The 27,047-nt window shown below is 35.5% G+C and overlaps 2 protein-coding genes and 1 long non-coding RNA gene across 5 annotated transcripts in view; 1 reads left to right on the forward strand and 2 right to left on the reverse strand.

Annotated features, from left to right (window-relative positions):
• The window catches only part of LOC102802515 (uncharacterized), a 494,330-nt gene that overhangs the window by 52,590 nt on the left and 414,693 nt on the right, over positions 1 to 27,047 (reverse strand). The window lies entirely within an intron of this gene.
• On the forward strand, positions 4 to 5,759 carry LOC102807996 (uncharacterized). Its single transcript, XM_006813486.3, has 5 exons — positions 4 to 404; positions 1,824 to 2,054; positions 3,043 to 3,203; positions 3,983 to 4,073; positions 5,279 to 5,759. Exons 1-5 carry the CDS (start codon positions 190 to 192, stop codon positions 5,427 to 5,429), a joined length of 849 nt encoding a protein of 282 aa, XP_006813549.1. The 5' UTR covers positions 4 to 189; the 3' UTR covers positions 5,430 to 5,759.
• The window catches only part of LOC100329057 (receptor tyrosine kinase-like orphan receptor), a 60,292-nt gene continuing 45,396 nt past the window's right edge, over positions 12,152 to 27,047 (reverse strand). The window contains exons 3-14 of one of the 2 annotated variants that reach the window (XM_085503403.1): positions 25,994 to 26,305; positions 23,725 to 24,164; positions 23,129 to 23,220; positions 20,885 to 21,035; positions 20,348 to 20,408; positions 19,884 to 20,182; positions 19,617 to 19,650; positions 18,559 to 18,992; positions 17,895 to 17,989; positions 17,411 to 17,561; positions 16,933 to 17,138; positions 12,152 to 16,268 (exon numbers count right to left, since the gene is read on the reverse strand). In XM_085503403.1, the coding sequence (XP_085359529.1) occupies positions 15,195 to 16,268; positions 16,933 to 17,138; positions 17,411 to 17,561; positions 17,895 to 17,989; positions 18,559 to 18,992; positions 19,617 to 19,650; positions 19,884 to 20,182; positions 20,348 to 20,408; positions 20,885 to 21,035; positions 23,129 to 23,220; positions 23,725 to 24,164; positions 25,994 to 26,305 (3,349 nt within the window). In that variant the 3' untranslated portion in view covers positions 12,152 to 15,194. Of the gene's footprint in view, positions 16,269 to 16,932; positions 17,139 to 17,410; positions 17,562 to 17,894; positions 17,990 to 18,558; positions 18,993 to 19,616; positions 19,651 to 19,883; positions 20,183 to 20,347; positions 20,409 to 20,884; positions 21,036 to 23,128; positions 23,221 to 23,724; positions 24,165 to 25,993; positions 26,309 to 27,047 lie in introns of both variants that reach the window. The other variant, XM_085503402.1, reaches the window with a different exon arrangement.

The raw sequence follows: 27,047 nt of genomic DNA on the forward strand, positions 1-27,047 counted from the left end.
CTCTCTGGATTCGTCGAACGATGTGTGTTGATGTTGTGCATTTCAAGCTGTCTACGTCAATGTAAATTGTTTTAATATGAATAATTAATACGTCACCTGCAATTATAAATGGCGCGGAATTTGAATAGACGACACTCCAAAGTTGTCTAGTGACGTGCGAGTTTGCAATCGTAACTTCTGTGATTTTCCATGAAGATTATCGAGGTTCCTTGCCGAAAAATGAATCGAAACGATTCGAAGATTTTCTCTGGGCTTACCTTGGCGGATTTACAGCAGTACAGGAATTTTTTTCCAGGCCCGGATCAATTTTACGAGAAAAATGAAGGTGGATGCAACACTGGACATAATGATGACTGCAATGTCAATAATGGAAATCCTTCAGAAACTGGATTGAAAAGTTTAGGGTGAGTCGAATAATAATATACCAATGCCAAACAAATTTATTTATTTATGTTATTTGCCTTTTCTGCCTGTTCGGTTATGATGATTGTCACAGCCAGGCTTTATTTGCGTTTCTGTTTCATGCGTTCATTTCGTAATCACGCCAAAAAAGCCCTGCATCCGATCCATGATGTCAACGATATTGTCCTCTAAAATCGTAAATGCGTGTCCAGGTAAGCTCACAGTTAAACAAAAAAATACTACTACGTGTATTATATACGTTATGATTAATAGTAGTATTAATTCCATAACTTAGATTAACCAATTCAATAATTTGTTACTTGGGTCATCGGAATGATCACACTTTTCGTTGCGATCGTCTGCCACCATTAGACACGAAATTAACGAGATTGTGTTTAATTCATTGTTTCCAAGTGTTGGCAGTTAATTTCATCTTAAAATATCATAAAAATAACCTTTCGAAATCCGACTCAACATATATTTTGTTATTCATTTATTTTTCCTTTCACATAATTGCAGCAGACGACATTCATTCTGAATACAACGCGACAGTCCTGTTTTCGATTCTCAAATAAACAAGTAATATCAATTTTCTACCGTTCGCACATGGATGTACAGCTCAAAACTGGAACTCGATAGAGAAATAACGCAAAAACAACTTTTATTTTCTGCATCAAAAACAGTAATATAATATTCAAATTACCACAATCCCGAGGAATCGCGAAGTAAATTTGTATGTACATGTATTTTTAGTTTCTAATAATCGTGCCTTTTCACAGTATTTAAGAACGTTTCAAGTTTTTGATTGCGAAATCAAAGATAATAAAGTCTTACAAATTTCTTTCTTTCTGTTCATATGGTCATGGTCGCAAGAAAAATGTTCATGTTATTTGTGCGTTTAATCTTAAGTTTACTCTATCTGCGAGTTCGATGAGCTTGTTCATCGTGACTTCGAGTTGCTGAAGTAATCAACTTACATCCCTCGCATCAGAATCCTACAAATGTACCACTGCCCAAAAGATCAGAAAGTTTCAAAATACCTGGTAGAGTAAAACACAATTTGCTTGCAATTGACAGTGTAAAAAAGGTGACCACACAATTCAGCATGAGGATTATGATGGTCATCGAACTGTTTTGTCGCACGCAACTGATATGGGTCAAACATTCATGAAATTACTATTGTAAATATATCTTCAAATCACAGAAAGTTGTTGTGTAGAAACTAGTATACTTGTGGTTTCGTGAATTTAATAGGACATTCTGATTTTTATTTTTTGTAATAACGCTTTAAACTTGTATCCACAGATCCAAAGTTGTCCATTTTCATAGTTTTTCAAACATTACGTACTAATTACAAATATGCAATCGATATACCCTCTGCTATTTCGATAGTTGAGTATAATTTTTTGTTGAATTTTCAGAAAATTAGATGAAAGTGGTGGCGATGTTACAAGCGATACCCACTCAGAAAACAATGTTTCGGATTGTGGTGACATGGAGCGACCACGATCAAATCGAAAAGTTCTGAGACCATCCAAGAGTGCGATGAGAAATGATCCATCATTCCGTGGTGTGACGTTTAAATTGAAAGCAAACTTAAAGCGAAAAGCAAGGGGACCGGAATCTCAGCTGGTTATTGACTCCTTTTTCAGGTATTTCAAATCACGCACTTACATTAGTAACACCTCTCCCTCTACAAATTCCAATTTGCGTTGGGTTATATGGTGAAATAGCTATTCGGCAGACTGAGCTGGGGTGGATGGATTGGGTGGTAGATCTCTTGATGCAGAGATGGTCTTATGATGAAGAACTTCGTCAAACTAGCCAAGCATTGCGTCTTATAGGACCGCGTTAGGACACCGTCCCTCAACACCGGTGTGTGCGGTCTATTGTCAGTACACCATAAACATCGTTGATTCAACTTAGTGCTCCCACCAACAAACCAAAAACGCTGACCCCCACTCATCACTATACCAACTCTGCTAAGAACTAGTAGCAAGTTATAAATCGTTTGCTGTTGACCGTGCACCAACTGAAGGGGCACCATTGAACCGCCATTTGGGGGTTTGAATAATATTGTAAATCCCGTATAGGAATGGATTCGATTAAAATGCAACTCTGTGTATGGTTGCGTTTCAATTGAGTTTTAATTAAATTAAATTAAATTCAAGGTATTGTAAAATACTTTATGTTCGCTTGGAATTTATTTTCGCTGAATATACATTTTTTCCTATATTTCCTACATTTAAATCACCAAGAAGCCGTGAAAATATATTCCATACAAAACACCCAAAAGTCTGTTCAGCGAAAATTAACTCCAAAAGTATTTTACAGTAATAGAAATAATATACAAATTGTAAGTTGCTTTAGAAAAGTTTGTATAACTTAGGAAGGGTACAGGTTACATTACCTTACCTCTTTATGTTTCTATAACACTAAGCATTCAAACAAATCGCGGTTTAGCGCTGGCCCAATTGAACTCTGTGCTAGAAAGATCGACACCAACTTTGTTACTACGCTTTGAGTTTCTAGTTTTCTGCGTACGATGTAATCTACATCATCAAACAAGACATTGAGTTCCTCTTCAACTTTACCACTTCCTTAATAATCTATATATTTTTTATTCCAATATTTCAATAGTGTACGGAAACGTCAACGACGACAAAATGAAAATTCTCTATCGATCGGACGAATGAGACGGTCGTCAAGTAACATCGTTGACAGCGGCAGCAGTTGCAGTGGATCCGAACACGAAACTAAAGTCGCATATACGTATCACCAAACACACCGACCAACGACTGGTAAGTGTGTTGTTGATGTCAGCACTCGCACAAAACAAAGTCAGAAATGACATTCAATGTCCATAACTGTCGTCTAGCACAAACATATTAAACACAAAGTATAGGGCGGTAGTCTGTATGAAGCATGCACCTGTGCTTGTAGACTGGCAATGTCGGGATTTCATTTTTGTTTTACAAAAAAAAAATTTTCAATTCAGCCTTTTTAGCGTGATCGCGAAAACTAGCGTGCCCGCGAAAGAAGGGGGATTTCTTTCGCGGTCACGTTAGTTTTCGTGATCACACTAAAAGGACTTAAATTATTTCTTTTTGTAAAACAAAAAAGAAGTCCCGACTTTGCCAGTTTATTGTGCTTGTTACCTCACGCGCTTTATCAGAATATACTTAGTAATATTGACATAACAAATCCATTTATTTCATTTTTATAAATATTTCAATGGTAGTTGAAGACAATCGGCGACCGCTGTGCGCAGTGACGTCTTTATTATTTCGTCGACCATAGAAACTCTCGCTTCAGTTTGAATTGTGAAATTTATTTATTCTAAAAATTAAGGGGGTGGGTTTTTGGCGTCCGTTGTACATGGGCATCCTGCTTCGTTAATATAGCATAAATATCTCGCGTATTTTAGTGATTGGCGACATATATTGGCAATTTGAAACGCTTGTTAATGCATACAACATGCCCAAAACAACCCCTCTACAAATATTAAAGGAACAACTGCAATTTGGAGGGGTCATACTGTTGACGTATGTTAAAATACTAATGTTCATTAACTTGCAAGGTAAGCAGTGTGCATCTTGTAGCACTCGGTCCACGCCATTATGGAGGGACGCAGAAGACGGTACACCATTATGTAATGCATGTGGAATACGGTAAGAGTTCGATTATTTGAGTACGAGATTAGTGTAACGATAGTTCTAGAGCACTGAAAAATTGTTTAGTTACTAGACTGTATTAGTATACAGTTGATCAGATTTCATATTTCAAGTTCATTTATAATTAATGACTATTAAAATATTTGTCCAATACTGCATGTTAATATTATTTATTCATTCATTCATTCATTCATTGGATTGCGATTTATCGTAAACTGAAATACTTCGCTCTTCGAAGTTATGAATGCAATTCAAATTACTCTCCATAATAGTACACAAGAACTACCTTAATAAAATGTAGTTTTGACGTGGTCTATCCAAAATTGAAATTTATAAGTTGCCTAAATGCAACACCTTAAAATGCAGTTTCCTGCTAGAGTAACTAGGTTAAAACTGCATGCTAGAGTAACTAGGTTAAAACTGCATGCTAGAGTAACTAGGTTAAAACTGCATGCTAGAGTAACTAGGTTAAAACTGCATGTGGTACTGAGGAATGGACAATGTTTTTTATATGGGATGACTGACCATGTCCAGAAATGTAAGATAGTTTCATTATACTTAACCCCCTCCAAACACAGTTGCCTGACACCATCGATGTAACAAATCCAGTTCATCGTCTGCAATGTAAACAAAATTACTCTTTTTGACTGTGAAATTGTTTCGTACGCTTAGCACAAGTACAGTCGGCTAATTGGCTGAAATACAACTGTGTTGCAAGTAATGCTCAGTACTTTCAGGAAGCCAGTCGATAGTTGTCAGAATTGGAGGCACAAATGCTACAAACATCTATATTTTCGGCCAATTAACTGACGATATTGTTGGCTAGGTGTACAAAACAAATTCTTGGTCATGGTAATACATTCCTAGCGGCGTGGAACGTGGCAGCCTATGATTGGCTAGTTTTGGTAACAGGTGGTAATTACTGTATGGCCCGCGTGATAAAACCTCATTGGCCAATCAATATTCTTTCTGCTTGTGCTGAGACGATTATATGCAGGAAGCATAAGGTGTTTGCCACAAATATAGTGTGACGTAACTGTAAAACAAACGGCAGTTGTGCAATCTGTCGAACCCTTGAATACTACATTGACGATTGGCTGTTAGGGGTCACGTGTATTTAGGGAGCCAATGCGAACATGTCAGTCTTTCATCCCATATGGGGTCTCAGGAGTAAAATTGTAGTATTGTTTTTTTTTTTTTAGATACAAGAAGTATCGTGTACGGTGTTCCTATTGTTGGCATATTCCCAAGAAAGATGGAAAATCTTACCCAAACTGTGCAAGATGTGGCGACTGTCTGCGTCTTTCAGTTATACCACGTGACCGTGAACAGTCTCCAATCAGTTATCAATAAAAAGATTAAGCGTTTTTGTTTGTTTTTTTTGTTTTTTTCATGAATAATGTATTATTGAAAAACTTGTGTCGGAACGAGGTTACTATGCAGGCTCGAATAGTAACTGGTTTGGGTCTTGTCAAGCGCTATTAAAACGTAAATCAACTTGGAAACATCAACATTTGGGTATGAAATATTTATTAAATGTGGTTTTTTTGTTATTCGAAGTATGTTTTGTAATTATTTTAGAACGTGTGCATGGTTGCTATTAACATTTTTATTGTTTTTACTTCAAATAGTGTAGTATTTATGGTGATAACATAACATAATAATATAATTTTTATTGGTAAACTTGCTGATTCGTCTGTAATTATTTAAAGGACACAAGAAGCATTTTTGTGTGATTTCTTCATATTTGTTAATCCATGCAATACTGAGCCAAAATATTGTACCAAATGGAACGCATTGGGTTATGCTACACGTATGTGACAGCACCTAGACAGCTAGAAAATAAATTTTCATTTGGTCTACCATAAAATCATTATCAGCTGTTTGCATGCTAATGTCTTAAATATATGCCATATCACCTGACATATCACTTATCACAAAGTTATTTATGAACAGTATTGTATAGATTAAGAAATATGAAAAAAAATAGTGAAAAACAATTAATTATTGGCATCATGCGAGGGCGCTTTTTAAAACTAAAATCGCGCCACCTCAACCTGGTTATGCTGCTTGACAAATGTACTAACCCCGTGTGACAACATTTCGTATAGCCATGTGGCTACATTGTATATTATACAGAAATATAATATTAATGTAGATAGCAATAATTCTCAATTTAACACCGAAATGTAACTTGTAATTACACCATTTGGGTTTTAGCGACCTAGTGAGGGTTGTATACGTGTCTTCACGTTTTTTTTAATTTCGTGTCGCAATTCCTCCACCGGAAACATTTTACAATCTCGTGAGAGGTGATTTCTTTGTAACCGATATTTTAGAAAATATGACGCAGATAAGAACGTTGACACTGACTCGACTACATGTTTTTTTCTTCTTTTTTTTTCTTTTTGTCATCTTTTGAATTAGAATGTGAACAAAAAAATGATAGTTCATATTGCGTTTCAGTTCTCTTAAAAGTTAATTTTATGATTACTGAAGTTTTTGGGTTGCGGTCGGCAAATTTGTGCCGATGTCTGTACATTATACTTTAAGTTGTATAATGTTAGTTCATGTACTTTGACTTTTCAAATTGTATAAAAGGACAGCAATGAGTTGTCCCTTATTTTGTAGATTATTTTACTCTTTAAACTTATTTTACGATTTAGTACTAAGTTTTTGTGTGATTCCTGTATTAGAATGGTATTTTATTTATTAAAACTGTCGTTCAGAATGCAATACTACGAATGCAGTTATTTGTGAGTGATATAATTGTTTATATAATAGTGTTTCCGCCGTCGTCATGGAGATTGTGCATTCTAACTTGTAGTCTTCTACCTACTTTTAAATGGAATTACTTATCCCTCCCTCCCCCCAGCGTGCTTGTAACAAAAGCTTTTAAAGTCCAGCATTGGAGCCTCGACACAATTTGTTTTAGACTTCATAAACTGCGCTCTTGTGCAGACATAGAACAAATCGCAGGTATTCTCTTCTCGTCATATAATTACAAAATTCTCATCGGTGTACGTCTAGTCCATATATATCTGGTTTGATTTTTAGTAATCGTACATGACGATTCTTCAGTGATTCTTGCAGAGTATTAGAGGCTTGGCGTATCTTGGTACGTACTCCATGAACCACACACCCCGGGCATGATAAAAAAATCACCATCTCAGCAAACATCGCTCCTGGACCAGCAGAAATTTTATTATGCGGACGTTAGTCATGTTAGTTGAAATAACGCCTATATTTGCTTCTCCTGTATACAATGGCTTGAGACCCAGATCTACTTTTATATTCCGCCCTCTAGGATAGGCTAAAATCAACAAGCCATGCATGGCGCAGACCCCGTTAGTTATCAAATTTAAGATATATAGTTTTATTTACAGTAATATAGCTGGAATATAACCATGTCAGGAATATGATTTTTTAACATTAAAATGATTGACATTTGTATCTGATCATCAAACAAGTACTTGTCCATATTGAGGGATATTGCTCTGGAACAGCATTCAAAATCAGCCATTTTGAATACATGTGTATATATATATATAACATGATGTATAACGAATATATAAAATTTGAATATATAATCGGTCAAAGCATTTAAGAGATGTGGCTCTAGAAGCCCAATCATTAAAACAAAATGGCCGCCAGTCAGCCATTTTGATTCCAATCTGAAAAATAAAATGACGTGCACCAGGAACCTGTAATGTCTAATGTATGTACCAAGTTTGAACGAAATCCATCCATAAATGCCAGAAATGCTTGATATTTGATGATTTTTCAGCACAAAAATGGCCACCATTCGGCCATCTTGAATCAGATCGTAAAACAAAATGATGTGCATCAAGGTCCTATAATGTCCAACGTATACTAGTATACAAGGTTTGAACAAAATCCATCTGTAAACAGCTGAAAAATGTTTGATTTTGATGATTTTTAGCACATTCGGCCATCTTGAATCAGATCGTGAAACAAATTGACGTGCATATGTATAATATCATGTATGATGTATGTGTGAAGTTTGATTGTGATTGGTCCAGGCATTTTTAAGATACAGGTCCGGACGCACGCACGCACGGACACACGGAGGTCAAAACATAAGTCCCCGTTTTCGGACAGCGTCCGAACGGGGACTAGAAAAAGGGGCGCTATACACCATCAAAATAGGACGCTTTTAATAAGTGGCAAACGTCAAATTATTGCCCAATTTTATCTGTCCTTGCAATTTGAAGCAACACTGTGAACCTGAATTGTGGATGGTTATGATATACTGGACTGGTAATTGATGCTTCAAATTTAGCTCAGTGTATATGTCTGCGAGTGTGGAAGTGCTCGTTTAAATACCATCCCTAAAAAAAAAAACATGTGCGCAGGGCTACTTAAAATCCCACCGGTCGCCCGCGTTCCCTATAGACTCCCTATGTTTTTATATCGAATGGTTTATTGGTTTGTAAAATAAGAAAGAACAAAGTATAAAAGTAAGATCAGATCTTCTCTTGAGAATGGTGCGACCGAAATCAAATTACACTTTTCAATGTGCAAATGTGTACGCCAATTAGATGGTAGTATTGCTGATTTGATGCTGTCCATTATTGTGATGACGCGGAGAAGTCTTCTGAATTGCGCCCTCATTCAAAAACTTACAATAAAGATTAATATGTCTGTACACCATAACCATTGAGCGGTAACACGTAATTGAAGTTTTTTTTTTATAGCGGCGTACTGTTCAGCAATGATCGTAGTCAAATATTTCGCTAAAATACATGCTATTTTCTGCTATGATCTGTACTATGATCTATGTTTTCGCTCTGACTGGAGAAAGCGGGTATGTTCAAAGTGCAGCGACGGCAAAGCATAAAAATATTGCAGAATTCTAGATTGTTCTGTCGATCGATCAATAGAACTATTCATAGCTAAATGTTTCATGTATGGAAAGAAATGGTTAGCTCTTTTGATTTAGACTGGAGCATTATTGAAAATTTCTAACTTGTACTGAACGTTTTGCTGTGTTTTCATTATCTAGCTCAACAATTCACGCATTTCGTTTTTCAATTCAGCTGATTTTTATTGAGTATTTCGCACACAAGCGACCTCTGAGAAATAATGAACTTCATGTGTAGAATGTTCAGTCAGCAAGACTCGGTGGCATCTCAAAATATAATGGCAAACGCCCTCTAGCGACGAACATGTACAAAGATCAACGCAATAAGAAAATTAGCCAATCATTTTCAGAGCAGCACACAGCAACAATTCCAATTAGGTTTATCCAGTTTGAATATGCATGGAGCTCCATGGAATATGTAAGCGTGAGTGGCACCGCTGAGGGTGCAACTCACACGACTTTGTCAGGCTCGTCTGAACAATGCATCATTTCCTTTTTAAAGGGTGGTGGTCGTTGCGCTGCACAATTGCGACATTTGTGTTGATAAACATTGATTTCCCGATAATTTAACGTGCTCTTCTGATGGGAAATCACAAGTATGAGTTTTGACCTGAGTGCAATTTGCACCATTTGCCATCGGTGACTCCTTCGATACCTCCCAATCTCCTGAAAATACCTAATTAAAGCTTGGTAACGTCCCACTTTGTACTCTTTGATTTGTGTAACAGTCAAAGTCGCCATCTTTGTTTATACATGTACTCAGACTCTATAGTAGTCTGAGGTTTATACGAGACTTGCTGCAGTTTAGCAGCTCTTATTGGCCGCTTAAGCTATTTTGATATTACGTTGCGGCCATAGTCGCCCCGCAACGTATACCACGACCAAGAGAGCTGCATAAACTGCAGCAAATACGAGACCCATATCTAGCGCATGCATGGCGCTACGACCACTGCCCTTTAATAAAGAGCGAGCCCTCAGTCGCCGTTCATAAATGGCCACAACGTACAAATTATTAGTAAATATTATAAATATGCTGTACATGTAACGCATGAGTACAAGAACTCGGCCAATAAGATAAAAAATATGTATGTGACCGAAACGTACATCTACATTTTTGTAACCATAGTTTACTAAAAGCATGGAGATAGAAAAGTTCTACCTCCATGCTAAAAGTGTGTAAAAAGACCTTGATGTCAGATATTTCCAACAATAATAAAAAGATCTATTTCAAACCTGCCAAGGTTTATTAAGAGTCTAAAATACCAGTGTTATACATTTCCAACTACATTATGAATGCTAAACAGAAACAGTCTTTGTTTTTATTTGTCAGATCAAGACACTGTGCCATTACTACTCGTGCCGTTCTTACCTGAGCAATTTTCACCGCGCATTAGTTTATATGATACAGGGAATACATTAAAGCAAAATTGGATTTCGGTTACGTACGATGTTATTTCTGCTGCACTGCAGTGTCTGCGATTACCCACAATCCTATGTTACCTGTACTTGCATATTATTGTTTAAGAAAGCGTCCGACTATTACATACTATACATGTACGTGACGGTAATATTTATGGTGCAGGATAAACACATCTTATCGAATTGCTTTAAAGCGGGGAAGTCGTCACCTGCGCATGCGTCAGATGGCTATAGCGTGTCATTGTTTACAAACAAGCATCTACCCATGAGCCTTTGCATTTTTAGTGTGTGTGTCTTCTCCAAATTTCTGGATAGCTAATTTTGTCAATATTGAACCAAACTTAGTTTACAATCAGACTCTTGAGGCAACCAAGGAGCTATAATAGAGCAACAAAAACATTCCCGTCATCTTCATAAATATTTAAATTTCAACAGTAGTTTTAATAGTCAAACCAGACAATCAACAAGCACAATGCACAACAACATCATTTGAAAAAAGCTCCAATAAAAACCATTTCAGTTTGAATTGTGAAATTTATAAATATTTATAAGATAAAAGTCAATGGCTTCGTTGTTGCGCTAAGAGTTCTGGATAATTCTTTGATAACCAAGAAAATCCCCAGCACCTGGCTGTGTCTTTGAATGAAAAATATTAAACAAAGAAATAGGCACGTTAGCTGCCAGGTACTTATGTTGCTATGCATGTATTTAGGTATTACAATCAGATTGACGAAGTATTACTAATATCTAATGGAAACAAGTAGCCTCCGAGATAGCTCTGCTGTTAGTAATGCACATTTCAAAAAATTAGAAAATAAACAAATCTGAGAGAGGTCTACCTGTAGTACCTATATGTATAATATCAAAGCAACAATCGGACTTGAGGTTTTTCAACAAGTAAAAAATATCACTTTTTTCCAAAAATGATCATCAAAATTAGAGATTGGAAGATATCAGCATGTTATGAACAAATCTGAGAGGTCTGCCCGAGATACTTGTATGCTCGTATGTATAATATCAAAGCAATCAGACTTGCAGTTTTCAACAAAAAGTCGAAAAAGTAAAAAGTTGACACGGACAATCACTCAAAAGCTACCAAGAAAAAATTTACCAAGCACTTACATGTTGCCACTATTGCTATACAAACCTCCACTCTGATTGCTTGTTCTTCCTGAAAGTAGGGAGTTTCAGCGACCACCTTAGCGACCACACAAGTTTTATATTTTATTGATTGAACTCCTGTACTCATAACCTGCCATATGGCAGATAGATAGTACAGTGAAGAAATTAGTACCAGGAAGAATATGTACTGTAAAATACTTTATTTTAGCTGGAATTCTTTTTGATCGATTTTTGACGAGATGGCGTAAAATATATAATTAAATATTTGCTGAATTTTACTTTCACTGAATCATCACTTCACTTTTGTTTGTGTGCATCTTTGGAAAATGTAATCACAAACTCAAACCATCAGAATTGTACTTGAGCCAAAATGAGTTCACAAAGCAGTCTAACATTGTCCACCTGTAATATTTTTAATATGGAAATGTTATGTAAACAATAGAAACCTGAAAACACTTGTACACGTTGATGCCAACACAATCAGTCTACAACTCCAGTTGACTACGGTAATCACTCCATATCCAAGAACATTATCTTATACTTTCACACCATCTGCTCATTTATTCATGCATGCTTGCTTGAAATAGCATTATCAATCATCACTGACAACAATGAATTATCCAAAAATAACAATGGAGTCTGTACGTCATTAAATATTCATATGCTTTGTTTATTCACTTTCTAAAATGTACCCGATAAGGCTATAAATATATGAGCATATAAACAAATCACTTGACAGCTTGGTAGAAAGACAACTAAACTGCAGTTTAAATAAATAACCCAAATTGTTAAGTTACTTTTTATAGTCAAAAAAAAAATGCATTTTCAATATTATTTCAATTGTTTTGTAATACAGATATACAACAACTTTTTAAAGAATCATTTAATTTGACCACCATGGAAGCTGGCAATGCTCACCATTCACAGTTTAAGAGGCAGTTTACTGGATTGTTATCTAAAGACCAAACTTAGTGTTACCACTAAACTAACAGGTTTGCAGGTAACATCGGTTGAAAGTTCTGAGACGACAGCAGTGGCAGAAAACTGGTTAGGTAAATTCAGAAAAATAATAAAATGTCATAACCGATCAAAATTGTGATGTAACATTTGCCCATATTTATGTATTTTTCTATGAATTCTTTGTTAATTTTGACCAAAATGTATATAATTGTCTCAATCAAAAGATTGGTTTGTGAAATTGACAAAACTTGACTTTGTCTTTCAACCTGAGAATTTAGAAGTGCTTATCAGTCAAAGAGTAAACCAGGGGGGGAGTCTGTAAGACCTGTTTACTGCGTACATCTCATTTTTATAATATCCAGATTATTTTTTTTAACAGAATCTGTACCATCTTTTTTTTAATTTACACTTTTATGAGAATAAAATTTGTTTTAATTAGTATAAAATATCACTGGTAACCAGCATCACAGGATTTAAACAATATAATTTTATGTACAAGGAGGAAGGGGGGGGGGGTAACTATTCAAAGCACTGAATGACAAGACATAGTTATGCTTCTAATACAATTTGCACTCATATTATCAACACTGACTTATTTTCACTTAGAGATATTGAAGAGTTCCTCAGAATACCATTACAAATCACCACTCCCCTAGTTAATGCATCTAATCTACATCTTATTATACATTCTTACGTCAGAAATAAATGTACCTAAGTTTTCAGACATCTTATACATAGAAATCCTAATCAGTGTGCCATCTAACAAAAATGATTTTGTAAAAATCTTGAGTCAAATAGAATCCCCCAAAATCAAGTTGAGTCAGGTTGTTGACTACTGGAGGAGGTCTGTCTTCAGGAAAAAATTAAATTGTGACTATATTAGTAGAAAATGTTGTATCCCCCGATTTCATTTGTATTTACTTATTTTGTTTATAAAATGAGAATTTAATTTTACTAAATTACGAATTTCATAACTATATTAAGATGTTTTTCAATATCACTATATCAATGTATTTTTCCCTTCACAGCAAATCTTTGTGTGTCAATGGTGTTTCATTGATATGAACTTAGAGGGCACACTGATCCTAATATTTAGACGTCGATATCAAACCGCACAGAAACAGATATCACATGACTAAAGTATATTATATACATATATACTACAAAACTCTTATACGAGTAACAAATATACCATTAAATTATCAATTGTTGTGACAACCACAAAAATCTCCAACAAAACAAATCTTCAATTATAGGAATACATCATCATTATTCATCATTTGAGAAGGGAGGAGGTGGTGCCCTACCTCAACTAAATAATCAAACAATTCATTTATATTAACTGTTTACCTAAAATGTAATAAACATTGTTTGTAATTTATTTTCTCCCTTTCAGATCCCTCCCCTGGATGAATAATGACAAGTCCCTGAGCACTGACCACCAACAGAGGAATAAACTGTTTACAGAATATTTTTTAAAAACATTGCAGCTTTCTACGTGATGTGCACAATGCATTACTGAATACCACAAATGTCATTTCAGATGTGTGTTAATTAGATTAATGAATACAAGTTAGTCATATTTTAATTGGAACATATCAACTTTTACTGCAAGCTATAGTAATTGGCTACAGCAACCAATTATTTCTCAGAGCAACTTCAAATTATTTTGTTATCAGTTACCAATGATAACATCCTCTGTTTTCAATGACCCTACAGATTATCATCACTTTGGATGGAAACTTAGTGGTTACATTTTATTCATTTACACTTACGAATGGTAGTCTGACATGTTTCCCACCAATTTGGAAATTTTTGTTTTATTTTGGTCCAAATGGTCATTATCTATCCTCACTTCCTAAAATAAGAAAAATATTATTATAAGTTTATGTTGTGAAAGTTTTCTTTGGCATTCAAATGGTTAAACCAGTCAAGACACTTCACTTTGCAGCCATATAGTAATCAGGAATATTTACAGAGACATAAAAAAAAAAATAGAAAAATTACTTTTGATTTCACACAGTCAGTGATGTTTTTTTACAGCACTCTATTCACAGACGAAATATATAAAGCTTGCAGTCGACATGAGCTTCATGGCGTTAACAGAAAAATCATTTTACATAGTGTATATACAATTGAAAAACTTTTACTATTTTTTTAAAAGTAATTTGCAGCAGCAGTCACTGTTTAGACTGAAATTAATATCTTTTATGATTACAATTTTCAGTTTTCCTACCGTATTTTTTGTCACATGTCACAAGGGTCAGAATAAAAATGCGCCAAAACGTGATTATAGCAAATAGAGGCTGCTGCTGCAATGGTATTATCAACCATTTTATTATAAATTTTTATTTTATATTAATTAGTCTATTATATATTAGCAGCAAATTATTTAACTCAATCAAACAGAAAAAGAAAAAAACACAAAAAGTGAGACAAAAAATGTACCAGTCAATTAAATTGCTGAATTCACTTTTATCTTAATATACATGGCCATTAAATTAAATAATGAAAAAACAATATCTCACAAAAAACTTTACTAAATAATAGAAATAAACTGTTACAAATTTACAAAAAAAAATAGGAAAAAAGCTAAATGTTTTATTTTTTTCTGAGATGGCAAGCCTTGGCCCTATGTAAAAAAAAATGTCTTGTACTTCATGAAGAAATGTTTCTATAATATATATATATACATTAGAGTATACTCAGTCTTTATATAATATAATGTACTTCTAAACTTCTGTGTGGTTTGTGTTATTGCATGACCCATTCGGTAGAATTATTGAAGGGTTGCTACGGGACACTGATGACGACCTGTCTGAAGACCGGGTATGTGACGATGAGGATGACGTGTGGTTCAATAATGGCGTAATTGTTGTGTTGGCAGTCTCTGTATTCAATACTGTGTGATTTAGCGAACCATTGTGGTTTGTTGTTGGGACTCCTTCCCAGGAACGTAACCGAGCATGTATTTCAGTAAACGACGGCCTGTGGCTTGGCAATTCTCGCCAGCAGTGCTGCATGACGGCATACATTCTCGATGGGCAGTTGTCGGGACAAGGAAGCAGCTTGTGTACTCTGACCATTTCTATCACTTCCTGGTTGTTAAAGCCGTAATATGGCTGAAGTCCAAAGCTAAATATTTCCCAGAGCAGTACACCGAATGACCACACATCACTCTGCGTGGTGAACTTGCCATATAATATCGATTCTGGTGCCATCCATCGAATGGGCAATAATGATTTACTCTGAATACGATAATAGTCTGATGAATAGATATCTCTAGAAAGTCCAAAGTCTGAAATTTTAACAAACATGTTGTCTCCAACGAGACAGTTTCTTGCCGCCAAATCCCGATGAACAAAATGACGACTGGCTAAGTATTCCATACCGCTGGCAATTTGAATGGCGAAAGCTAAGAAATCTGTGTGATCTAGCGATAACTGCGTGTCATCATCTACACTACTTCCTATGTCAGAATGCGGTGAATGACGTATAAGAAACTCATGAAGGTCACCTTCTGGCATATACTCAAACAGCATGCAAAATGGCTGAATTGTCATCGATGTCCCTAGAAGTCGAACAATGTTTGGATGAACCAAGCTTGCCATCAAATCCACCTCTCTACGGAAGTCCATTTGTGCTTTGGGAGAGGCATTTTCTTTCAAAGTTTTTATCGCGACTTTTGTGGAACTTTGATCCTTGTCCATTCCCATAACCTCACCCTGATACACCTTGCCGAAAGTACCCTCGCCTATCTCCTCATGAAATATGATCATATTAAACGGAAGCTCCTTCACATGGACCTGTAAAATATGGACAGTGATTTTTGTTATATAAGACAGTTGGGTTTCTGATAATTTTTACATTAATATTGAAATTTTTTCTCAGATTTGAAATGTTCCACAACACTATGTAAATTGCAAAAAACACATTTTGATGACATCACTAATCACTGTGCCAAAAAAAACCTGGTGACATCACCAATAACTGTGCCCAAAACCTTAATGACATCACCATTAACTATGCCCAAAAGCTTAATGACATCACCAATAACTGTGCCCAAAAGCTTAATGACATCACCATAACTGTGCCCAAAAGCTTAATGACATCACCATAACTGTGCCCAAAAGCTTAATGACATCACCATAACTGTGCCCAAAAGCTTAATGACATCACCAATAACTGTGCCCAAAAGCTTAATGACATCACCAATAACTGTGCCCAAAAGCTTAATGACATCACCAATAACTGTGCCCAAAAGCTTAATGACATCACCAATAACTGTGCCCAAAAGCTTAATGACATCACCAATAACTGTGCCCAAAAGCTTAATGACATCACCAATAACTGTGCCCAAAAGCTTAATGACATCACCATAACTGTGCCCAAAAGCTTAATGACATCACCAAAAACTGTGCTCAAAAGCTTGATGACATGTCAGTAACAGTGTTTTGAGGTCAAACATACCTGATTGTGGTTATGCAAATTAGCCAACTCTAGCATGTGACCATTAGCATGGGTGGATCCGGTGTATCCTCCTTTGGTTGGCTGCGATTGACGCCGACACATACATATACATACAAACAGAAGTGCAATGAACAGTGGCACTGCAATACTTGGCACTAATATAAGTAACACTTCATTGTTTTTCTTCCTGTTAGGAGTGTGTACACCTAGGTTAGAAAGAGAAAAGTCATGTGATTTCAGCAAAGAATGACTGACAATCATCAACCGGGGTGCGTAAGAAATCCAACATCAATGTACAGCAACAGTGATCTTTGGTATGTATTAGAATTATCATCCTCTAGATACATTTTAGAAAATACACAATATCTATATTACAGCTGTGTTTTGCCATTCAAAGGTATAAAAATTATTCCTGCCATTTTTAAAATAGTACAACTTCTTTGGGGGAGGGGGGATTGACCAATTCACATGCACTCACCACATCTTGGAATATCGCATCTTTCGGAGCGAACTTTGGGATCCACTGTAAAACACCACGGCCCATCATGCTGGTTGCCAGGGTTACGACAGTAATTGTGATCTCCTAGCAACTGTGGATAATCGGCCAGTGTCAGGTCGTGAACATGGGGCTACAAAATAAAACACCATCATTTTACATTTTGCAGTAGTTGTTAACATAAAATGTAAACATGTTAATGCTTTGTTAGATACCCAAACATCAATAACGTCAGTTTCAGTATGATATATTTTTGAGTTTTAAAACATTTATCGTCAATAGATGCACATATAAACCAAAAATCACATTTACTAAATCATTAAAATATGACTTATTTTGACCATAGAGGCCTCTGTAATTTACGTAAGCGTTACTAATAGAGCAAATACGATAGGCATGTTCAATGGTTATTGTACATAGCTGACTTTCTTGTATGTGTGTGTTGGTATGTTAATCGATTACTCACCTCAGTACTGCTCCATTTCTGACACTGGATTCCAGTTCTGGTCACATTAACTTTACCAAGGTAACCACCTCCACTGTTATTGTAACATTTATGGTCTGTCAGAAAAACAAATAAATATTCATTTAAATTGTTTGTTTTCACAGTGTAAATACAGCTCTAATCTTCGGGGGCGGTCATCCGGGCATTTTCACCGCCTGGCAACCCGCGGCGGTGAAAACAAAGGCCCAAAACTCGCAGAAAACGGTACTTTGGGATGATTGTTGAGACTCCTCTGAACAGTGTAACAAGATTAGCCCTACGTGTGTAACATATATAAATTTGGTTGTTCGGGATTACTTCAAAGTTGAGTTTGTATTGTTTTCTCGAATTTTCACCGGCTCCACCGGTGTTCCACAGCAGCGCGCACAAAGCCCATAGAAATACGTGGTACAGTGATGCGCGTCTTAGCAACGTAGAACGTCTGTGACGTAGCTCCGCCCCCGAGGATAGACAGTTCATAACTCACTGATAATTTTAATTTTATTGAAAATAACGACGACAATGACAGCACTGAATAGACATCTCATTGTAAATACAAAAACCCAAAAAGAAACAGCGCCATCAACCAGTAAACATCAACTTCTTTTGTTTTTATATGATTGTTTAATAAAAGAATAATCTTTACCTATGACCCCTTGGTTCACATCTGGGATTCCAATACGGATACAGTTGGAACTTCCATTAGATCCCGGGAGGGGCAGCTCAGAACAGACGGGCAAAATGTAATGATTACTAACAAGATAATTAGATTTTGCAGATTCATACTCTGCTTTACAAATGTCATTTTCCAAAATCTCGCATTCATCACGGCATATATCACGAGGCTTAGCTACAGTCGTGGTTTCATCGCATAGTCGGAAGGCATAATGGCAGAGGGAAGGAATGGCAAATTCAGAGCATCGGTCAGAAAGATCAGTTGATGATTCAATAATCATAAAAGCAGCCATTAGTATTTCTTCTACAGATTTCTGGGACATCTCGGGGTTAACATAAATATTGGCATTACCGACAAAAGTTGCGCAAGCAGTGCCAGTATATGGTTTACAGTAGCCACCTTCACTGAAAAACAAGAGAAAAACAAAATTCAATAGAATTATAAAAATGGCTTCAAGTTAGAGGCAACATACACAACTGCACAAAACAGACGACCCCTAAAGCTCTAATTTCATATATTCAACCTAAATTTTTAGTGGGTTTAACGGTTTCTAAATTTCAACGCCAACTTATATCTTTTGGGAAAAAAAGGAAATTCCCATTGCCAGTGACAGTGCAGTATCCCCACCCCCCACCCACCCACTTCTCCTCCTCCTGCGAAAATACCAGGACATGGCCTTTAGGACCTGTTATAGTTGCTGAAGTATAATTCTGATGCTGAAGTACCGGTAGTACATGGAACACCCACCAAGTTCACATGGTGAAATTGACACTCATTTTTTAAAAACCTGGTCATGATTTTGAGACAAACTATAAATCACTCACAAATGTGGTCAGCTTTTCCAAAATCAAAAAGATATTTTTATCATGAAACGAGAACACACAAGATTCCAGCACCTGATGTGTAATGTTGTAAAAATATTAGATTTCTGTATCACAATAATACAATAAAACATATATTCATGTTTGTGTGCAAGAGATATACCACACTCTTGTTTTGCAAAAAGGTAGTACACAGAACTTACTTACATGCTTTCATCTGAAGCTGGCGATGGAAAGGGGCCTGCCAAATAAATAAACATTGGAGAAATAAATATTATAAACATGAAATTATTGACTTCATAATGCTCAAAAGTTTACTGATGTCAACACATGCCACTGCCCCAAGTCCCACAGAATACATCTCAGTGAGTGGTAAGTTTTCAAGTCGGGTCCTGATGCAACAACTACACTACATGACATACACTACACAACGATTCTTGCTTCACAATAACGTCATTGCAGATTGAGACTTACCAATTTTAACATAGAGTATACCCTGCGTAGAGACCGTACCAGCGGAGTTCTCGGCTACACATTTATAATATCCAGTATCCACGGTATCCACATCACGCATTATCAACTTGGATCCGGAATTGGCCTGTTTAATTGTGATATGTTGCCGCTTAGGAGTAATAGGCGCATCGTTTTTATACCAGTAGTAGGTTGGTTGAGGCTCTCCAGTTACTCGGCAACGTAGAACCGCTTTGGCACCAGATAGTAGTGTGACATTGTTCATGGGTTCTTCTAAGCTGAGGTAGTCATTGTTGCTGCCACTGCAAACAAAAAGTAAATCATGATACAAAGTGAAAATGTTTCATTTCCGGATTGGAAGCAAATAACATAAAATATTATCAATAACAATAAACTATCACAGTATTATGAAAGGAGTCAAATTATTTAAAGATATATAATTTTCTAATGACAACAATCAGACTTACGTTATTAGGGTTCCAGCTCCGGTTTTCGGTGATGACGAGGCCAATGCCGAGTCTGGGTCATCTGAAAAGAAACAGAACAGCTCATATATAAGATTCTGCAGATACAGTTGAAACAGTTTTAAATTTCATGGAAATGCAATTAGTTTTACCAAAATTAACATCAAAATAGACAAAAAGGTATAAAAGGTATTGATATCAGATTTTACAAGAAATTACACCCTCGCTAGTTAGTGAGTGACTGTCATGTGAAGTTACGATGTGCACACCTCTGCAAATAAGGTTATTGTTATGGTGGTACGATAGATCAAATCTGTCTTTGTCTGCACCAAAAAAGAAAAACATATCTACAAGCAAACATGTTTACAACTACAGCAAATTAGATTTAGACTTTTCTTGTTTATATATGTTGAAAATTTGGCGGTATACAATAACCGACGATGGTTTCATTGCGTAATTATCTAATATGATGTTGACACATTAAATAGTAAACTTTCGCCTAAAGATACCAACGATGATTTTAACAGATTTAAAACTTACAGCATCTTGGAATGTCACATTTCTCAACTCTTGTCTCTGCATTCATTGTAAAACACCATGGGGAATCCAGCATATTGCCTGGATTGCGACAGTAATTGTGACCCCCACCAATCTCTGGATATGTCTCTTCTGTCAATGTGTGCGGGTGCGGCTGTAAGAAGGAAAAAAATCATAACATGACGACTGAAATGATATATGTTATTTGTTTTTATCATATTTTTGAATCAGAATTAATAATGAAAAGTTTGAAATTTGGAAAAGCTGTGTCGCAAAGTGACACTAGTATGCAACTACATTATGAATATTATGAAAAAAAATCAATAAAAATGTTTTATCAAAAAAAATAGTTTTTCACTTTGAAATATGAGAAAATATGAAAACTGCAGACAAAAAATATAGAATTACTATTTTTTTAAATTTACAAGCTTTAATTTTTTCAACTTGTGAGTCTTTTATATAAAAATTCTTAAAACGCTTTTCTGAGCAAGCATGCATTAAATTATAGGTCAACTGTCTTATAACTTTCAGATGCATATATTCATACAAAAAAAATACAGTAAAAATGTGATAACGACATTCAGATGGCGTTTACTGCCATTTACTATTCAAGAGTTCCCAATTCACACCAAATCATGCGTGTAATAGAATTGAAAAGAGCACAAAACGACAAGAATGACTAGAATACTGAATCTCGTTATGATACAAATTGTACGAAAAGCGTACACTGCAAACAAATTCCAGACACCTTTTTTCCTTGTCATAATATTCAAGCAATTTTTTTTTAGAATTTTCTTAAATTTCATTTGTTTTATTGAAATCAAATTTTCAAAAATCAGACATTTACTAAACACTGATCAACATTTATAACACCAAAAAGTAGACAAAAACGACAAAAGTTGACAATGGCCGTGATCGGGTCAAAGATGATGTTGGCAATGGCTGCGAGAATACAAGGCTTGTGTTGAAAAACTGCTCAGTAATTGTAACCATTGGTAACCATGCAGACAAAGCCAAAACAAACGGCATAGGTAATAAGATACTATTACGGTACAAAATTGTGATCAAAATCAATACATTTCATTAGAATATAAAATTAAAAAGGAAAAGAAGAAAACAGCATTCAAAAATTGATTCAGAAATTATTAGAAATTGAACAATGCAAAATAATAAGAAAGTTGTTTACAGAATGTTTGCAGAGGATGTCAATTTTACACAATTTGAATTGTATATTCAAAGCTGACAATATCCAAAAGAGCTTGTCTCAATTCCCGATGCAACGTCAAATCTATTGAGATGTAAAGCCGATGTACACTGATTCAGACGTGATGAGTGATTGTTGGTATTATACTTATAGCAAAGGGGATTAGAGTTTAATTAATAGATGAGCCAGATATCCCATGATTCAATTTGGCACTGTCAATCATCATTGCTACTGCAGTTCAAGCCACATTTCTTCAGAGTTCCAACCAAGACTGGATTTAGAGTTCCTGTATCATAATCCAACCAAGACTGGATTTAGAGTCCCTGCATTGTGATCCAACCAAGACTGGATGTAGAGTTCCTGTATCATGATCCAACCAAGATTGGATTTAAAGTTCCTGTATCATGATCCAACCAAGACTGGATTTAGAGTTCCTGTATCGTGATCCAACCAAGACTGGATTTAGAGTTCCTGTATCAGAATTCAACCAAGACTGGATTTAGAGTTCCTGTATCATAACCCAACCAAGACTGGATTTAAAGTTCCTGTATCATAACCCAACCAAGACTGGATTTAAAGTTCCTGTATCATAACCCAACCAAGACTGGATTTAAAGTTCCTGTATCGCGATCCTACCAAGACTGGATTTAGAGTTCCTGTATCGCGATCCAACCAAGACTGGATTTAGAGTTCCTTTATCGCAATCCAACCAACACTGGATTTAGAGTTCTTGTATCGCGATCCAACCAAGACTGGATTTAGAGTCCTGTATCGTGATCCAATCAAGACCGGTTATTGAGTACCCAAATTCAGATTGACCCATGCAAATCAAATTTAATAATGGATCACAATGACAATGATCTAATTAATTAACTGTGTTGAACTTCATCACTTATTATACCATTTTTTATATTTAGACTTGACAGGTGTATCTATCATTATAATTTGATATAATTTAATGATTTTATTGCTTGATGTGCATTTCTATCAGAGATGCATGTCTAAAAGAGCAAATACTTGACAATGTTGTATTTAATACTCACCCAGTTAGAGTGCCATGGCTGACAGACAAAGCCAGATATAGTCTCATTTAATGTGCCTCTATATGATAGACCACTAGCAGTGTAGCAAGCATCTAAAAATAGAAATCAGTTTTAATTTACTGTCCAAGACCAGTCACTTTACTTTATTACCTATACATAGATAACCCATAATGCAATGCGACAAGCACAGCATTGTAAAGGTGCACCACAACAACAACAAAAACCTTTGAATGTCAAACTTTTGTTACCTTCGGCCAACATTTTGATCAAGATCTATAGCTGATAGGAAATTAATACATTTGGTCCAAATTTATCCACAAAAAAAATCATGAAAAAAAAACAGGCAATATGTTGCACCAAGTACCAGGTAGATCTTGAGATCTGTGTTTTATAATGAGATTAATAAATAAGCTTATTAGCTAGCATATTATTTTAGCCAATCCAGTTTATCTCTAATTTGGCTAATTTAGAATATATTCTCACAGTGAGATTGTTGGCACTTTAGCTAAATTAGGATTCTGTTAATTCTTGCATTGAGTCAAATTTGCTAAAAAAACATGTAGCTATTTAAATATTTTATTTGCTGGCAATCTAACCTTGTATACCGGTTTCACTAGACGGGCTGCCGGGAACGTTCAACTCAATACAGTTCGAGACTCCATCAAGACGAGGTAATTCCAAACAGTCTGGTAACATCCCTGCATCAAAGCCGCTTGACTTCAAAAACAGAAACTCCTCTCGGCAGGTGTACTGCTCTAATCGCACGCAGTCATCATGACATATATCACGCGGAGTTGGAATCGTGACCGAAGTATCGCATGGTGGGAAGACATAATAGCATACAAATGGTGCTGCATATTCCAAACAACTGTCACTCCAGTTACTGTTGCCGCTGCTAAACATTTCGAATGCCATGGCTAAACGTGATTCAAGCATACTTTGGGGTACCGCGATATCAACGTAGATTGGTTGAGTGCCGAGAAGATGAGCACAAACGTTGCCGTTATATGGTTCACAAAAAGATGAACGGGGAGCCCTGAAATGATAATAAAGTTGTGATATAAAAAGTTTTCAATAAATAAAAAGTTTGAGTGGAAAAATGATTTAAAGTGACACTGCCCTCAGCAATACAAATGTACATAGGGCGGCTCACATAACACCAAATGTTTAAATATTGGCAAGTTTTAGCGATTTTGTAAAAGTTGGTTGCACATTTACAGGCAAGATGGTATAATTAAACGATTGTCAAAACTATGTGTCATGCATGGTCATTGTTAATGTGACAATACAGTACTATATATGTATAAACAATATATATAACAATAAATTAGCTATGTTTATTGTTTTGAACTGTGCATAGCGTGTGATGTAGGTAAAGAAGAACCAGAGAATAGAGCAATAATATGGAAAAAGTAGAATGTGCAGTTCTGACGACAGTATCACTTGAAGTTACTCTAACCACAAGGAATTGTAAACAACAACGTCTACGCAGACAATAGCCAGACAATACCCAGTCCCCATCATCATTAGTGTATAAATATTAACTTTTTCCAAACCTACAAATTTGTCGTACAAATTTTAGTTGGTCATAAATAAAATGAGAAACGAGCTAAAGTATGGATGAATTGATAAAAATAATAAAGAAACACAATATTCAGGTGGGAAAAAAATCAAAATTCAGTCAAAGATAGATATACTTTTATAATTCTGTCATACTGAAACTAAGGAGCAAAGTAACATGAACTGATGCCATTTAATTATTTATTTGTGGGCACAGTACAAATATTATGACTTGCATGTGAACTTCTGAATCAACACATGGGACAAGAACGTAAATGAAAACACATTGAATGACAGTCACTAAAAAAGATGTACTGAATTAAAATGATAATCACCCCTATGGGTATTATAAAAATAATGGCACCTGAGAAAGCGGTGAGGAAGAAAAAAAAGACAATCTGCCACAAAGTCTTTTCAATCAAGATCTCAGAGGGTGTTTTATTAGAAGTGTATGGCAAACTGAAGGCTAATTCGTTTCAACTGTCAAGTTCCTTGTGAAAGATGCTCTATTTCATTTCACGTCTAATCTGTTCAAGCTGAAATGAAAAGCGGGCTTTATCATACCATCCATCACCTGACCACACTAGGCGATAATGTTGTTGACTTAAGCCACACACAACCAGCACATCAATGGGCCACTCATTCACCTGAATGGACTTTCTTTTTTGAAAAGCCAGTCTAATACTGAGTTTGTTGCTATGGTGATTTAGCTGAGTAAGACAGGAAGTGTAGATATGGCCACTTTGTTTACTAGGTTTGACTTGGCCCGATAGATTCTTTCAAAGCTTGGTGTAAATTTAATTTAATTTTTCAAGGTTAAATCTTATTAACTTTATTAACAGAAACAAAATGAGGAATGAGGTAAAGTTTCTACAAACAAGTAGAAGTAAGGACACCATTTCGTGAACGTTACATGACTTTTAACCGTTTGAACTCTGAAATAAAGTAATTCCTGCAGCAAATATCCACTAGGTCGAAAAATTTCAAAAGACAGATTAACTGATGTCTTTGCTATTTATTTGTCATGTGGTTTTGTTTTACTCAACTGTTCATAAATTCTAGAAAAAATAGTTTAGTATATAAATAGATAGCTCACTGTGATGAAAAGTAGCTATGAATCATTAAGATTTAATATTTCCTATATAGATACAGATGCTATACTATTGATTTTTATAGAAAATGACCATTTTGAGATTTTTGAACTTCAGACAAAATGAATTCCTTAACAATTTACAATTTTGTCCCTAGAGTTGTAGGTAGAATGCCTGTATAAACGAACTTAACAACAAATTACCTAATACTTACCCTACATTCGGAGATGCTGAAAAAGAACCAACGTTGACAAATAATCGAGCAGTGAGCGACACTGACTGTGTATTACTCCCAGTTGCTGTGCACCTATAGTAACCAGTATCGTCAGACTGTACACTTCGTATTGATAACTTTGAGCCCCAATCATAAATACGCATGTTGTATCTTCCACGGTTTTCCAATTTTACGTCATTTTTAAACCACTCAAAGGTAGGCGGTGGTTCTCCGGTAATTTTGCATCTGAATGACGCTCGTTCTCCGGGATGTACCGATACGTTATCCATTTGTCGGTCAATCTGAAGACTGCTACTATAAAAAAAACACACAAAAAATGCATAAAATGTAATTGACGCTTTTGTACAGGATTCTGTGTACAAGTATAAACCTCATCGCAATATATTTCAATTGTGTTACTGTATGTACACATAAAACAAAAATGTTATTTAGGTATTGTATATTACAACATTTATAATCAACTTATTTTGACCACAGAAACATTTATATCATTTATGCTAATAATGTACATGCGCATTTTTGGCCTTATTGTGAATGCAATAACCTTTTGACACAAATTTTGTAAATTTTTATATATATCAGTAGGATTTTGTGTGAATTTTGGAATAAATACTAGTAGATACATTTCCCCAAGAACTGCACATAGCTGTGTAAAACATTTTGAGAAGATGTCATTTTTTTCGGTGAAAGTTGACATTGATGTTTAAAGGATAAGGAACATCCTGTTGATGATGATACGATATTGCCGTAAATTATTGAATTAAATCTAAAATTAGAAATAAATTGATATGAATACCAATTTCTTGCTGCAATTGCAGGGATTAACTGCTTTCCCAGCAGTGTGTACAGTGAATGATAACCACTGGTACTATTATACACTAGACTGGTATCAATAATTAATTCTATCACTAATTTTTCTCTTCTGATGACAGCAATAGGATTACATCATACACCCCCAGACACCAGTGATACTGAGTCATCACCCACTCTTTCCCTGTGGCTGTCATGTTAAAGCGAAAACCACTACGATACG

This window comes from Saccoglossus kowalevskii, chromosome 9 (genome assembly GCF_978046115.1).
Source record: "Saccoglossus kowalevskii chromosome 9, keSacKowa6.1, whole genome shotgun sequence".
NCBI lineage: Eukaryota > Metazoa > Hemichordata > Enteropneusta > Harrimaniidae > Saccoglossus > Saccoglossus kowalevskii.

Coding starts and splice junctions, on each gene's coding strand:
- LOC102807996 (XM_006813486.3), top strand. CDS start 190: ATGAAGATTATCGAGGTTCCTTGCCGAAAAATGAATCGAAACGATTCG. Junction 405..1,823: donor ACTGGATTGAAAAGTTTAGG/GTGAGTCGAATA, acceptor TTGAATTTTCAG/AAAATTAGATGAAAGTGGTG. Junction 4,074..5,278: donor TGTAATGCATGTGGAATACG/GTAAGAGTTCGA, acceptor TTTTTTTTTTAG/ATACAAGAAGTATCGTGTAC.